The 12,285-nt window shown below is 36.0% G+C and overlaps 1 protein-coding gene across 2 annotated transcripts in view; it reads left to right on the top strand.

Annotated features, from left to right (window-relative positions):
- Window positions 1-12,285, top strand: part of USP8 (ubiquitin specific peptidase 8) — a 68,993-nt gene that overhangs the window by 18,570 nt on the left and 38,138 nt on the right. For both annotated transcript variants that reach the window (XM_072624265.1, XM_072624264.1), the window contains exons 4-5: window positions 2,788-2,873; window positions 8,913-9,069. In XM_072624265.1, coding sequence (XP_072480366.1) covers window positions 2,788-2,873; window positions 8,913-9,069 — 243 coding nt within the window. The remainder of the gene's footprint in view (window positions 1-2,787; window positions 2,874-8,912; window positions 9,070-12,285) is intronic.

Here is a 12,285-nt window from a genome sequence, read left to right as displayed (position 1 = left end):
GGGTATTTATTATGTTTCCAGTTTACCTATCCTGGGAGACTGGGAAACTGGAAAGGTAGTATAGTGTGAGATTGCTAGATCGCTAAAAGTGTGGTTCTGAGTCCTTGTTCTGGTACTGTCTTGTATGGGCAAGTCACTTTGCTTCTGAGGAACCGAGCATCAGTTTCCTGATCTGTCAAACTGAGATGATATAGTGCTTATCACATAATAATACTGTGGTGAGATAAGGGCTTTGTGAACTTGGAATCCCCTGATAATGCCATGTCTTTATGGGTAGGCTGTTCAATCCTAATCCCAACAAAATCCTTTTGTATTTTTTCATTTACTCTTCCCAGGGTACTCTTCTTTCTTTCCTACAAACACAGCTTTCCTATTACTCTTTGTTAGGAAACATTGGCATAATTAAAATATGTGCCTCTTTGGACCTTTTGTTGTGTTGGTTTTTTTCCTTTAAAATAGGGAATGGCAACATGACCTGATCTGTCCAGTGACATATAAATTATGTAACTGTTTTTGTGGAGGAGAAGGTTTGGCCAATGTGTTAATTCTAGCTCCTGGAGAGGAGGGTACAGAGTAGAAGTTATGTTTTTACAAACTGATGAAGTATTTATGCTGTCCACCTTATTAATTTTACTGGTATTTGTCATATATTTTGTGAAAAAACGTTTGTATGTATATGAAATAAATCTCAGACTAATAAAATCTTGATTAGATGTATGATTAAAAAAAATGTTATAGCATTCTCAGTATCCCAGAATGAAATGGGCATGTTCAGATCTGTAAAATTTTTGATGGATGGGGCAGAGAACTTATTGGAGGGGGAAGGAGAGTGATGCGGACTTTTAGTGTGAGTAGGAATTGAGAATATTGGTAAGGTATGCTAGTATCTCTCTTTTTAAAATTTTATTAAAAATTTGAAGATATTTTAAAACTTTAAAACAAGCAAACAATTTAAAAATTCCTTATTAAATAAGGACAGTATTTGAAATCTAGTTTAAAATTGGAGTTATATTCTCTATTACTAATTTGTAACTGGCCCATGTATAGAAAGAAAGAAATTTTCTCAGCAGGCCTAAATTGAATGTTTTCACAAATAGGTTTTCTCATTTGCAAATAGGTGCTTTTCTAAATATGGTCTGTAACATATATCAACAAATTTATTTTCTTGAATCCTTTAGTCCAATAAATCAATAGTTTTCACAGTTGTAATATTGCTATACAAATCTTGCCCTGAAAAAGATTTTTATAACTTAAAAATAATGCTAATTTTCCTTCATGAAGCATTGAACTTCATATCAATGAACAAATTTTTTTTTTTGCCAGTTTTATTCACTCAGGATCTCATATGCCATGTGATCTTTGATAGAAGAGGGATCAAATGCGATTTTTTTCTTAGCGTAGATCCATAAGATCTCTGAGTGTAAAACAATTGAACATTGCTTCCAGGATGCTTCTTTTAACTTAGGAAGATTGCCTGGTGAGCATTGAGACAGGTTATTTCCTAAATTCTAGCCATCTGATTAAATTATTCAACAAGTATTTATTGTATCCTGTCATTCATTTAATAAGTATTTATTAAGTGATTATGTATCAGGCTGTTGTGACACATTATGAGCTGTGTTGTTACATACCTAGATGAAACCCATTTTGGTCACATCCAGCCCTTTACTAGCTGGATACATAGAAAGTTATCTGTAGCCACTCAAATTCTAATAAATTCCCTATTCTGATAGTTGCTTTTTAGTACCTTTGTGCTCATTAGCACATTAAGAAAACAGGGGTCAACAGCTTTTTATTCTTTTAGGCAAATACAACAATTAATTATTTGGGAGCAATATTTTGTGATTAAAAAATTCACACAGATCCAAAGCTTTTTTTTTTTTGAAGGCTTAGATGTTTTTCTTCATGTTAGGAAATAGATATAAAATGGTTATAGAGACAAAACTGTCTCTTTTTAAAACAAAATATGCTTTGTAGCTACACATAAGCTGCTTTTCTAATCCTAAGAATGTGTGCTCATCCTTCGTTGCCGAAGAAGACCATTGCAATTAGAGAAATAATGACATGACTTGCACTTGACTTTGTTTTGAGTGAGGGAGGGCTGTGCAGGGCACCAGCCTCACTTCTCCTCCAGAGCCATCTGTATCCAGTGACCAGATATTCATCAGGATGACTGGAGATGAGCCAGGATGAGGCAGTTGGGGTTAAGTGACTTGCCCAAGGTCACACAGCTAGTGAGTGTCAAGTGTCTGAGGTGAGATTTGAACTGAGGTCCTCCTGACTCCTGCACTGGTGCTCTCTATCCACTGCACCACCTAGCTGCCCCAATCCAATCCTAAGAACCAGAGGTAGGAAGGAAGAGTGGCTGTCAGAAAGATTTCTATTATAGAAAACAGTGCTTATTTACCCATAAAAATATAATTAGTAGCATTCTCACATTTAGTGTAAACAAAATACTAAAAGGAGATATAATTAGTAGCATTTTCACGGATAATATAAGCAAAGTTCTAAAAAGGAGCCTTAAAAACAAAAAAGATTTAGCATTCCTTATTCAACTCTTTAACCATAGGAAGAGATTAAGGAGTTATCTTTGGACTATACTTTACATTAAAAGTTTTAAATTTGAGTTAATGTAGTTTATACATTAAGAAAATATCTTTCATTTAGTCATAAGGTCTTTGATTGTAATGTGGTTTTTTCATTATTTTGTAGTGCTTGTACGCTATTTTCTTCTGGGGGATCATGGGCCAGAACTAACATCATGGGGTGGTTTTCCTACAATTTTAGGACTACTATCATTCAATGCTTGGACCTGGGAACATCAAAAAAGCTATTGAAGAAGCTGAAAGACTCTCTGAAAGCCTTAAACTCAGGTACATATATTATGAAATCTATAAAATGGTGCAACTAAAATGGATGGAAGTAATTTTTAGAATTTATCTCATCTATCTTTAACCTTAAATATAATATCTGTGGCATTTAGAAGTAATTTATAAAGTACAGAAATTCAGGTCTTCACTTAACATTAATCCTACTATAGTCAGTATTTCCTATGCTGTCATTTAGGGATCTTTACTGAATTTAGAACCATGTTGTAATTGAAAAATGGCAGATTGTAAGATTAACTCAGATTGTTGTTGGTTGTATTTATTGTATTATTTTGCCAAGTTTAGGTGGCTTAGCACCTTCTTAGCAAGAATAACTAGTGAAAAATAGGAAACTACCTAAATTTGTCCTCACCCCCATTCCACCTCCTCAATTCATCTTTGTCACCCTGGATGTGAAAATTTCTCTTTCATTACTGCCCTGCTCAGAAACCTTCGGTGATCCCCTATAGCCTCTGAGTTAAAATACAAACTGGTTAGCCTGGCATTCAAGGCTGTCCCTAATCTGGCTGTAGCCTTAAGTCAGGATATGGAGTGCTAGAGCTGAAGTTAGGAAGACCTGAATTCAGATACTTAGTAGCTTTCCGACCCTTGGCAAGTCACTTAACCTCCCTTGGCTCTGTTCCTCATCAGAAAATAGGGAGGCAGAATTTGATGGCCTTTAAGGAACCTTGCAGCTCTAAATCTATGTATCTACAATCCTTAGGAACTTTCCTTCATCAACTCTACATTCCACTCAGGCTGGGTTATTCCATTTCCTGCCTCATGCCTTTTTGACAAGTGGTCACTTAAGCCAGGAAATGTGCTTGCTTTTAACTTCTAGCCCTTAGAAATCCCTTGGCGGGGAGGGATACAGCGAGATCTTAAAAATCCCCCTAAAATTTTTTGTCCCTCTCTTCGTACCTGAATTTTTTCTTTTATGGGGTATTTACAGTATCTTATTGTAAAATTTGGGTTGAATATTTGGTCATAGGCTATATTTATGGTATTAAAAGATAAAATATGTTGATATTGTACAATACTATGCATATTTTATGCATTTCAAAATTTTTAAACTTTTCCTGTGTTGTCTGCTGGACCTTGTCTGCAGCTTCCAAAGAACTCCCCCAAAATTCCCATTTAATTTCTTATGCCAACCTGCCATATATTGAAATTGATGGGGGAAAGTCATGATGTAGAAAGGACAACTGTATTTTTGTTTTCCTGTTACTAGGCACTTAAATGTTTGAATTAAATGTATATGTCAATGTAGCATGGCTTTATTGTTAACCATTTGATTTTTTCAAAATAAAAGTCTATAAAGCTCTATAAACCAGAACGTTTTAGTGTGTGAATAAAGATCAGTTTACTAAAACATAAAAGAATTTGATTTTTCAGATAAAAAATTGAGGGGATGTTTTTTGTTTCACAATACAGATTGAACTCAGATTTATACGTTTTTAAGTTTTTCAGAAGTTTTCTGTAAAGTCAGTACTTGGATAATAACTCATTTTCCCATTGACTTCTAATTCTAAATATGTGAGATTATGGGGAAAAAATGGGAACTCACTTTAGAATTCTAACATGTACTTCCAAGAGTATCCCGCTTTTGTAGGTGCATTGTTTAATAAATGTGTTCAATTCTTTCACACAGAAGGAATATATTGTCATCTTAGCACCTAGAATACACTGGATTTGTTTGTGGCCTTCAAAGAAGTATGCACATAGCGTAACATGGCACAGTAAATCCCATTGAATTGGAAATTCTTGCTGACTAGTACTTGAAAGTTTAAGTAGCCATCTATCTACGTAGCACTTGGCTAAGGCATACAAAAAAATTTGAATATGCCCCCTGCCTGTTAGGATCGTTACAAATGAATTTGTTTTATTAAATATTATTGACTTGTTGACTAATTCTAGTGTTTTTGATTAGTACAACATGTATCTCAGTTAAGAAGATTCTGTTCTATTCCTTGGGGACAGTTAGAAAAGTTTTCCCCTCTTCCTCATAATCCTCCTCTCCTGCTGTATTCTGTATTCTTTGCTTTTTTGTGTGTCATGGACCCCTCTGGTGAGCTGGACTGCTTTGCAGAATATTTTAAATGCATAAAATAAAATACATAGGATTATAAAGGAAACCGGTCATTGAAATAGAGTTGTCAAAGTGTTCAAAACAAGGTCAGAGACCACCCAGGCCAGATATGAACCTTACTCCAAAGCTTTACTTCTGGTTCCTTTCTTTCCGTCACGTTGCTTGTAGCAGGGCTTCATTCATACCCACTGTATTGAGGTATCTTTATTGGACTCTTTTCTTTTTCAGAGCTTTTGAGGTTTTTTTTTATCCAGAGTGGTCCTGGGACATTCTAGTGTGTAATTAGCATCCTATGGTAAGATGAAAAAAGAGGCTTTGAAAATTACCTGAAATTTTTAGTTTCACCCTTTTTTTCTTTGAGAGAAATGGAGAAGGAAAGAGTTCTCTTCTTCCTTTCCGTATTTTAGCTTAGAATGTGCTGAGTTTCACTAGAAAGGAGGCAGCTGATACTTACTGCCTCAACTAAAACTCCACAATTTCTGTTTTGTAGCTTGGCTGAGGGCCAAGTTTTTTTCTCATGAGGTTTAATTAGATACCCTTTCTAGATGATAAGAGTTTGGGGAAAGCTCATTTCCTTTTTTTTTTTTTTTTAACAACTTAAGATCCAGAATGATGGTGTAACCTTTAGGCGTTGTATACTCTGACTGCAGAGTCCTAAAGTTTTTGTCTTTCTCCCTCCCCACATCCCCTTTTTTGCTATGTACTGGGGGGAACTAAATTTTGTGTCTCTTTGGGAAGGAGGAAGGTAATTCAGTCATTTTGTTTTCTTTTGCCCCATTAGATAGTAAAGAAAGTACATACTCTTTCCAGGTTAAATTTGTTCAGACTTGTGAACTGAGAGTAGTAGCATGTCCTAGTGGATAAAAGGTCAGCCTTGGAGTACAGCGCTCATAGAGCTGGAAGGAACTTCAGAGACCATTTAATTTAACTCCTTCATTTTATAGATGAGGACATTGAGACTCAGTCCGATTAAATGAGACCGAAAGCCATGAAAGTCATGTCAGAGATGGTTATTGAATTCAGGACTCCTGACTCCAGAACCATTGTTCTCTCCATTCTACCATGCTAGAGACCATCTAAGTTGTTGAAAAAAAATCATAGTTTTCAGTACTCTTCTCACAAATAATCCTTTGATATAATTTAATAAAGAGTCAAATATAAAGGAATTCTAAGTCGGTGACTTGTTATTAAGAAACAGATTTCATCATGCTGTGCTTGGTTATTTTTTTGGTTGGTTTTTTTTTTTTGGTCCTGCACAAACTTGTACTGTGGAAGAACTTGTTGCAGTTTGAGAGCAGCTCACGGTTTCTTGTTTGTAGCTTTAATCTCCTTTGTAGTTGCCCCTTCTCCATGAAACATTTGAGTTTTTTCTTCCTCCTGTTTATCTTCTAAGTAGAATTAAGTACAATATTTAAAAGTCCTCTCATGAAATTGCTTCTTCTAGAAATTTTGACATAAAGAATCCTTTCCTCAGTTTAGCCCTAAGAGTGAAAGGCAGGATTCCATTTTAGGAATATCTCCATTATTATTGCTGTTGTATTAATCATGAAAGTGAATTCACTATTCATGGCAGAGGACAGGTCATTTAAACTTTGAGATGTGTCTCTGCAAATTGTAGTGTAACTTTGAAATTTGCTTACAAAATTTCGAAGAATCCATTTCTTGCAAGGTACTACACCCTTTGCCACTAAGAATGGTGTTTGGATTCTAGGAAGGAAGGAAGGAAATAAGCATTTATTAAGTACCTACTGTGTGCCAGGTAGTACGCTAAGTGCTTTGCCCATATTATCTGTCTCATTCTGTCCTCACAACAACTCTGTGAGGTAGATGCTGTTAACCCTATTTTACAGTTGATGAAATTGAGGCAGTGAGAGATTAAGCAACTTGAGTAAGATCCCATGGTTAGTAAGTGTCTGAGGTGGGATTTGAACTCAAGTCTTTTTGATTCCAGGCCCAGTGCTCTATCCACTGCAATACCCAGATGCCCTAGGGAAAATTTTGCCATCCAGCAAGAATAGAAAAAAGGGTTGGAGGATGTGAGGAGAGAGAAGAGGAGGAGAGAATAGCCACACTGATACACTAAAAATCTGCACGGGATTTTTATTGAGGGGAGGGGGGAACATGGAATAACAAAACAGTTTACAAAAGTAAAAGTGTAAAGAACAGGTAAAAAAATGAAAATTACATAAAATATATTGTATTACAAACCACTAATTGTAGTAAATACCCTAAAGTACAACCTCATAAATTACATTTTGCAGAATGCTTTTACTCCTTGACTTTTGAGAATGTTCATTTTTTTGTGATTTTGCCATGAGGTCTTGTTTATTTAAAGATTATGAGAAACGCAAATATTTTTAAAATAATTTTTGGGTAAAATATATAGGCCATTTAATCTTTTATAAATAAGGATAATAAAATTTTAAAAAAATGTCTTTTATCACCATTAAATGAAATTGTATTCCAAGTTCAGTACACCAAAGCCCATTCAAGACCTATATAAATATAATTACAAAACATTCCTTAAACTAGAGGGATAAAAAGGTGTGTTCATGGTTGAGTTGTGCCAATATAATGAGAATGGCAAGCCTACTGCAATTAATGTACAGATTTTGTGTCATACCAATCAAACTCCCATATGTACAGAGCTAGACAAAATAATAAAATTTATTTGGAGGAACAAAAGGTCTAGAAAATCTAGAAAAAAGGAAAGAAGAAGTAGGAGTGAAGCAGGACCAGCACTTGCATAAGTCAGGTAAGTCACTTATTAAGCTCTTATTAGGAAATACGCTAAGCAGATATTAGTCAATGAACATAAAAAAGCTATTTGGTACTGATTAAAAAAACAAACTAGAACAATGGAATGTAAAGACAAAGATGAATCATAAATAGCTCAGGAACCCAGGATTCAATAAATCTGAAAACATAAATTACCTGTGAAAGATCTCCCTCTTTGACAAGAATTGATGGGGAAACTGGAAAGTGGTCTGGCAGATAGATATTAGATTGTGGCGAGTATATTACATTCAAAATGAATATACGAACTGAATATAGATTAAAAACCATATCATAAATAATCAGATAAGAACCAGGTCTTTTGTAAATTGTGCATATGACCAGTAGTTACCATGTCTCTTGTGTCTTTTTATTCACTTTTCAACAATTACTGTCTAAAGTTTTTCCATAGCATTTGCTTTGTTTGTGATTACTTCACATATGCTTAGCCAACTTAGGACATAGTTGATAGGTGGTTGATAGTTTTAACACCTTCTATCAAATTTATTTATTTTTCTTGCCCCTTTCCCTTTTCCTTTACCAATTCTTATACCTTTGCCCATGTTTAGTCATAGGTATTGGTTAGCTCTACAACTGGCACTTAGAACTAAAAAGATGGGATGGAAGCCCTCTAATAATATATCCTCTTTGATTACAGTAGCAAGTAGTTAAAAAGTTTAAGTAAATTATGAATTCTAATTCCTTGGATATAAAAATATAAAACACAGTTATGCCTTTCAATAACTAAATGTTACATAAATGTGAGTTGTCATGGTTACTGTTGGAATATCATTTAATTTTCAGTGATTCCCAAATGAGGAGTCCTTATCATCTTTCCTCACTGAATAACTACTACAAATACCAACACAAAACCAAACCACGAAGAACCTAATACCTCAGTGTGGAAACTGTGTCGGAAAAGAGCAAAAAGAGTCTTAAGTAGTTTCAGCTAAGAAAGTTCTAGGTTGTTTCCCCCCAAGGTAGTTGGGAAATTGGAATTAAGCCTCTATCTCTCTTTCCTCCAAGCAAAGTTTGTGGCTTGGAATAATATTGTCAGAAAGTGCATGTGATTTAAACTGGAGAAAGAGGATGCAGGCCACGTCTTTTTTCAAGAATACTATTGTTTTTTAATCCAGTGATTATGCAATGCGATGGGTCATTTGGTTTCTCTATTTAACTAGATATGAGGAAGCAGAAGTTCGGAAAAAACTTGAAGAAAAGGACAGAAGAGAGGAACAGCAGCTGCAGCAGAGAAAGGAAGCAGGACAAGAGGATGGAAGAGTCTCGGCCAAGAGCTCTTCAGAAAACGTGTCCGACTCCAGAGACAAAACCAGAAAGGTATCGAGTCCGTGACTTCTGAGGGCCCTTCCAGCCCTAGACCTCTGATCTTGTGATTCTAGCTGAGATTTATGTAAAGGACAAGGATGGGATCTGTGTGCCGGGAGGAGTGTGGTGCCTGGGGAGTTTTGGTTTGTGTTTGAATAGTTCAGTGTTCCTTCAGCCATTTATTTTTGTAGTATCATTTAAAAGATCATATATTTGGGAAGATATTTAGCTAATTGAAGGATCCATGACATTGTCATTAAGAGGCCTTCCTCTGTGCAGATTTCAACTCATTCTGCATTAGGAGACAGCTTCGGTCAGTCACTGCAGCCAAAAATGAGTTACATCAAAAGATAACACTCTCCCAACTTAGATTGGGCTTCAAAGGAAGCATCGTTCATTGTAGGCAGCCCTCTCTCACTGAAAACCAGTGAAATGCAAGTCATGTCATGAATTATCTGATGGCATGGTCTTGTTTGGCAACAAAGGAGGAAAACTCTCTCTCTCTCTCTCTCTTTTATTGTAGGCCTTTATTTGAAACCTTTTCAGTTTGGTAAGAACTGCCATAATGTGGCATTGATGCAAGACTTTAGATAAGGAATTAGATACTGTAGCTTCAACTAGGTTTGTGATGTTGCTATTATGTTTTAATCCTAACACACAGAAAATAGGCGATTCTGTTGTTTGTTAAGTTGGTACGTTGTAAAACTACTGGCCCAGAGTTACAGTTCTAGCCTTGCCACTGTAGCTTTGGAACCATGGCAAGTTACTTAAGCCTATACTTGCTGCTGCTTTCATATCTGCCTCAGTCCCCAGCTGCTGTCACCTCTAAATGCTCTGTTGTGGTTACTATGTTTTATACTACCAGCTCCCTCAGAATCTTTAAAGGCTTAACTCTATATTGCATAGAAAGTGGCTCTTAGAAAGGTTGCTCTTTTGTGATTCTGGTGTACTGTCAAAGTTCAAAACCATTTCTCTTTTCAGCATTCTTCGTCTTTTTCTTTATACCGTTAACCCAGTTATTAATTTTCTCACTTAAGTCTCAGATTTCAAGGCTCTCTTCTTCCTTTGTCTCCTTTCTCAGCAGTCATCCTTACAGTATCTCTTTATAGTACCTCATTGACTCATTTCCTAGAGATACCAGTTACTTCTTTTTTTTCTTTCTTTCACACCAGGACCCTGGGTTAAATTACCTTTGTGTGGTTTCATGTACTTAGTATAGTGCTAAGCATTCTCTATGTGCTAAGTACTTGTTGAGTGCCTTTTCCCTGGGGATCATCACTCGCCATCATCAAAAAGTACTGTTTGAGCTTTGTGTGATAGTGTACCAAGCACCTCATAAAGGGAAATACAGAGACTTATTTTCCTTTTAGGAGCCTCCAATCCAAGTTGAACAGTAGTATCCTTGTTTGGGACAGCAGCTAGGTGTCTTAGTGGATAGAGTGCTGGGCCTTGAGTCAGGAAAACCTGAGCTTAAATCTGGCCTTGGACACTAGCTGTGTGACCCTGGGCAAATCACTTAACCCTATTTGTTTCAGTTTCCTTCTCTGTAAAATGAGCTGGAGAAGAACATGACAAACTACTCTAGTATCTTTGCCAAGAAAACCCTAAATGGGGTCATGGAGAATTGGATGTGATTCAAATGCCTGAAGGACTATGCCCTTGTTTGGGACGGTCCTTGCTTCAGTTGACTGTTAATGAAGTCAAGTGAGCAGCTATGAATTAATGAAATGAATGAAAGAAAGAAAAATCATTTGTTATGTACCAGGGACTCTAATAAGTGTTTGGGATTGTTGTGTTTGTCCTTTGTTTTCAAAGAGGACCATGACATCAGGGAGATGATGACTTGCCTTGCAGTTGACTTTGATTTGAGTGAGGGAAGGCTGGGCAAGGTCACTAGCCTCACTTTCTCCTCCAGAGCCATCTGGGTCCAGTGGCCAGATACTCATCAAGATGACTGGAGATGACCCAGGATGCAGTGGGAGACCCTGTCCCTTTTAGTCTAAGATCTTTTCAGGTTCTCACTTTGAGTGAGGTAGTGCCCATTCAGTGAATAGGCCTCTTTAAGAAGTGAGTCAAGGGATGACCCCTTTAATTTAAAAAAAAAAAATCTCACTGGGAGGGGAAGACCTTCGGGGGTTGCTGACCAAAAAGAGAAACAGTTACCACGTACGTTCACTCTGAACCAGAAAGTGGTGCTTGGGCAGGGACCTATTTTTGTCCAGTCTATGAGCTCCAGAGTGGAATGGATTTAAGGTTTGGTCTTTGAGGAAAGGAAGGAAGGGAAGAAGGAAGGAGTGGTTGGGATACAAATGGAAACAAGACAGTTCCTACCCTCTAGGAACTAACATTGCAGTAGGGGAAGATAACACATATGGAGAAGTGGCAGCCAAGGAGAGGAGTATGAATAATGATTGGCATTATATAGGACCTTTCACATGCCTTTACCAGGAATGGTAAAGTGGATGTGATTAATGTACCTAATTAGAACTTGAGTTCAAAATGGGTTGGTAGAAAGATGATGTAATTTTTAATTTTTTTCCCTTGGAAAATTCTGTGGAAAATTATATTTTTATTCAACAATAATTATTCAGTAGTTTGAAAAATCAAAATCAAGAAAATTTAATCATGTAATTATTTTTAATTGTATTAAATTATGCTTAGTTGGAATTTAGTGCTTCGCTTTTCAAAATTTTTTGTTAGCTTTGTTCATGACTTTTTTTAGCTTTTTTATGATTTCTCAGACAAAGTGAAATGACTAACAAATGTTGAAGTGGATTGTAAAGAGCACTGGTTTTTGTGTAGAGGACATGGGGTTCAAATCCTGACTCTGCTACTTACGACAAGTATAACTAACCTTGGGCAAAGAACTTAAGTAAATTTCAGCTTTTTCATCTACAGAGTGAGGGGATTGAGCTAGATATCTTGTGAGATCTGAATCAATAATCCTAATATATTCAGGTTCAGGTTAGATAATTATGTGTATTTTAATTTCTTAATTTTATTCACTTGTCTTATGATACACAGACCAGTATTAAAAAGCATAATATAAATTAAACTTAGTGTTTTTATCACGGTATCCTATGAATATAATGCTGTGTTATTTAGAAAATGCAAATTAGGTGAAATTTTACACATTTTCTGCTGAAATGGATACTGGTTTATAGATAGTCACTTATTCCTGGATAGGAAAAGTAACAAAGCAACTCTCTCTTTGTCTGTACACTGTGA

The sequence above is a fragment of the Notamacropus eugenii genome, chromosome 7 (genome assembly GCF_028372415.1).
Source record: "Notamacropus eugenii isolate mMacEug1 chromosome 7, mMacEug1.pri_v2, whole genome shotgun sequence".
NCBI classification, from domain to species: domain Eukaryota; kingdom Metazoa; phylum Chordata; class Mammalia; order Diprotodontia; family Macropodidae; genus Notamacropus; species Notamacropus eugenii.
The sequence above is the reverse complement of the archived record's forward strand: the minus strand, read 5'-3'. Positions and strand labels throughout refer to the sequence as shown.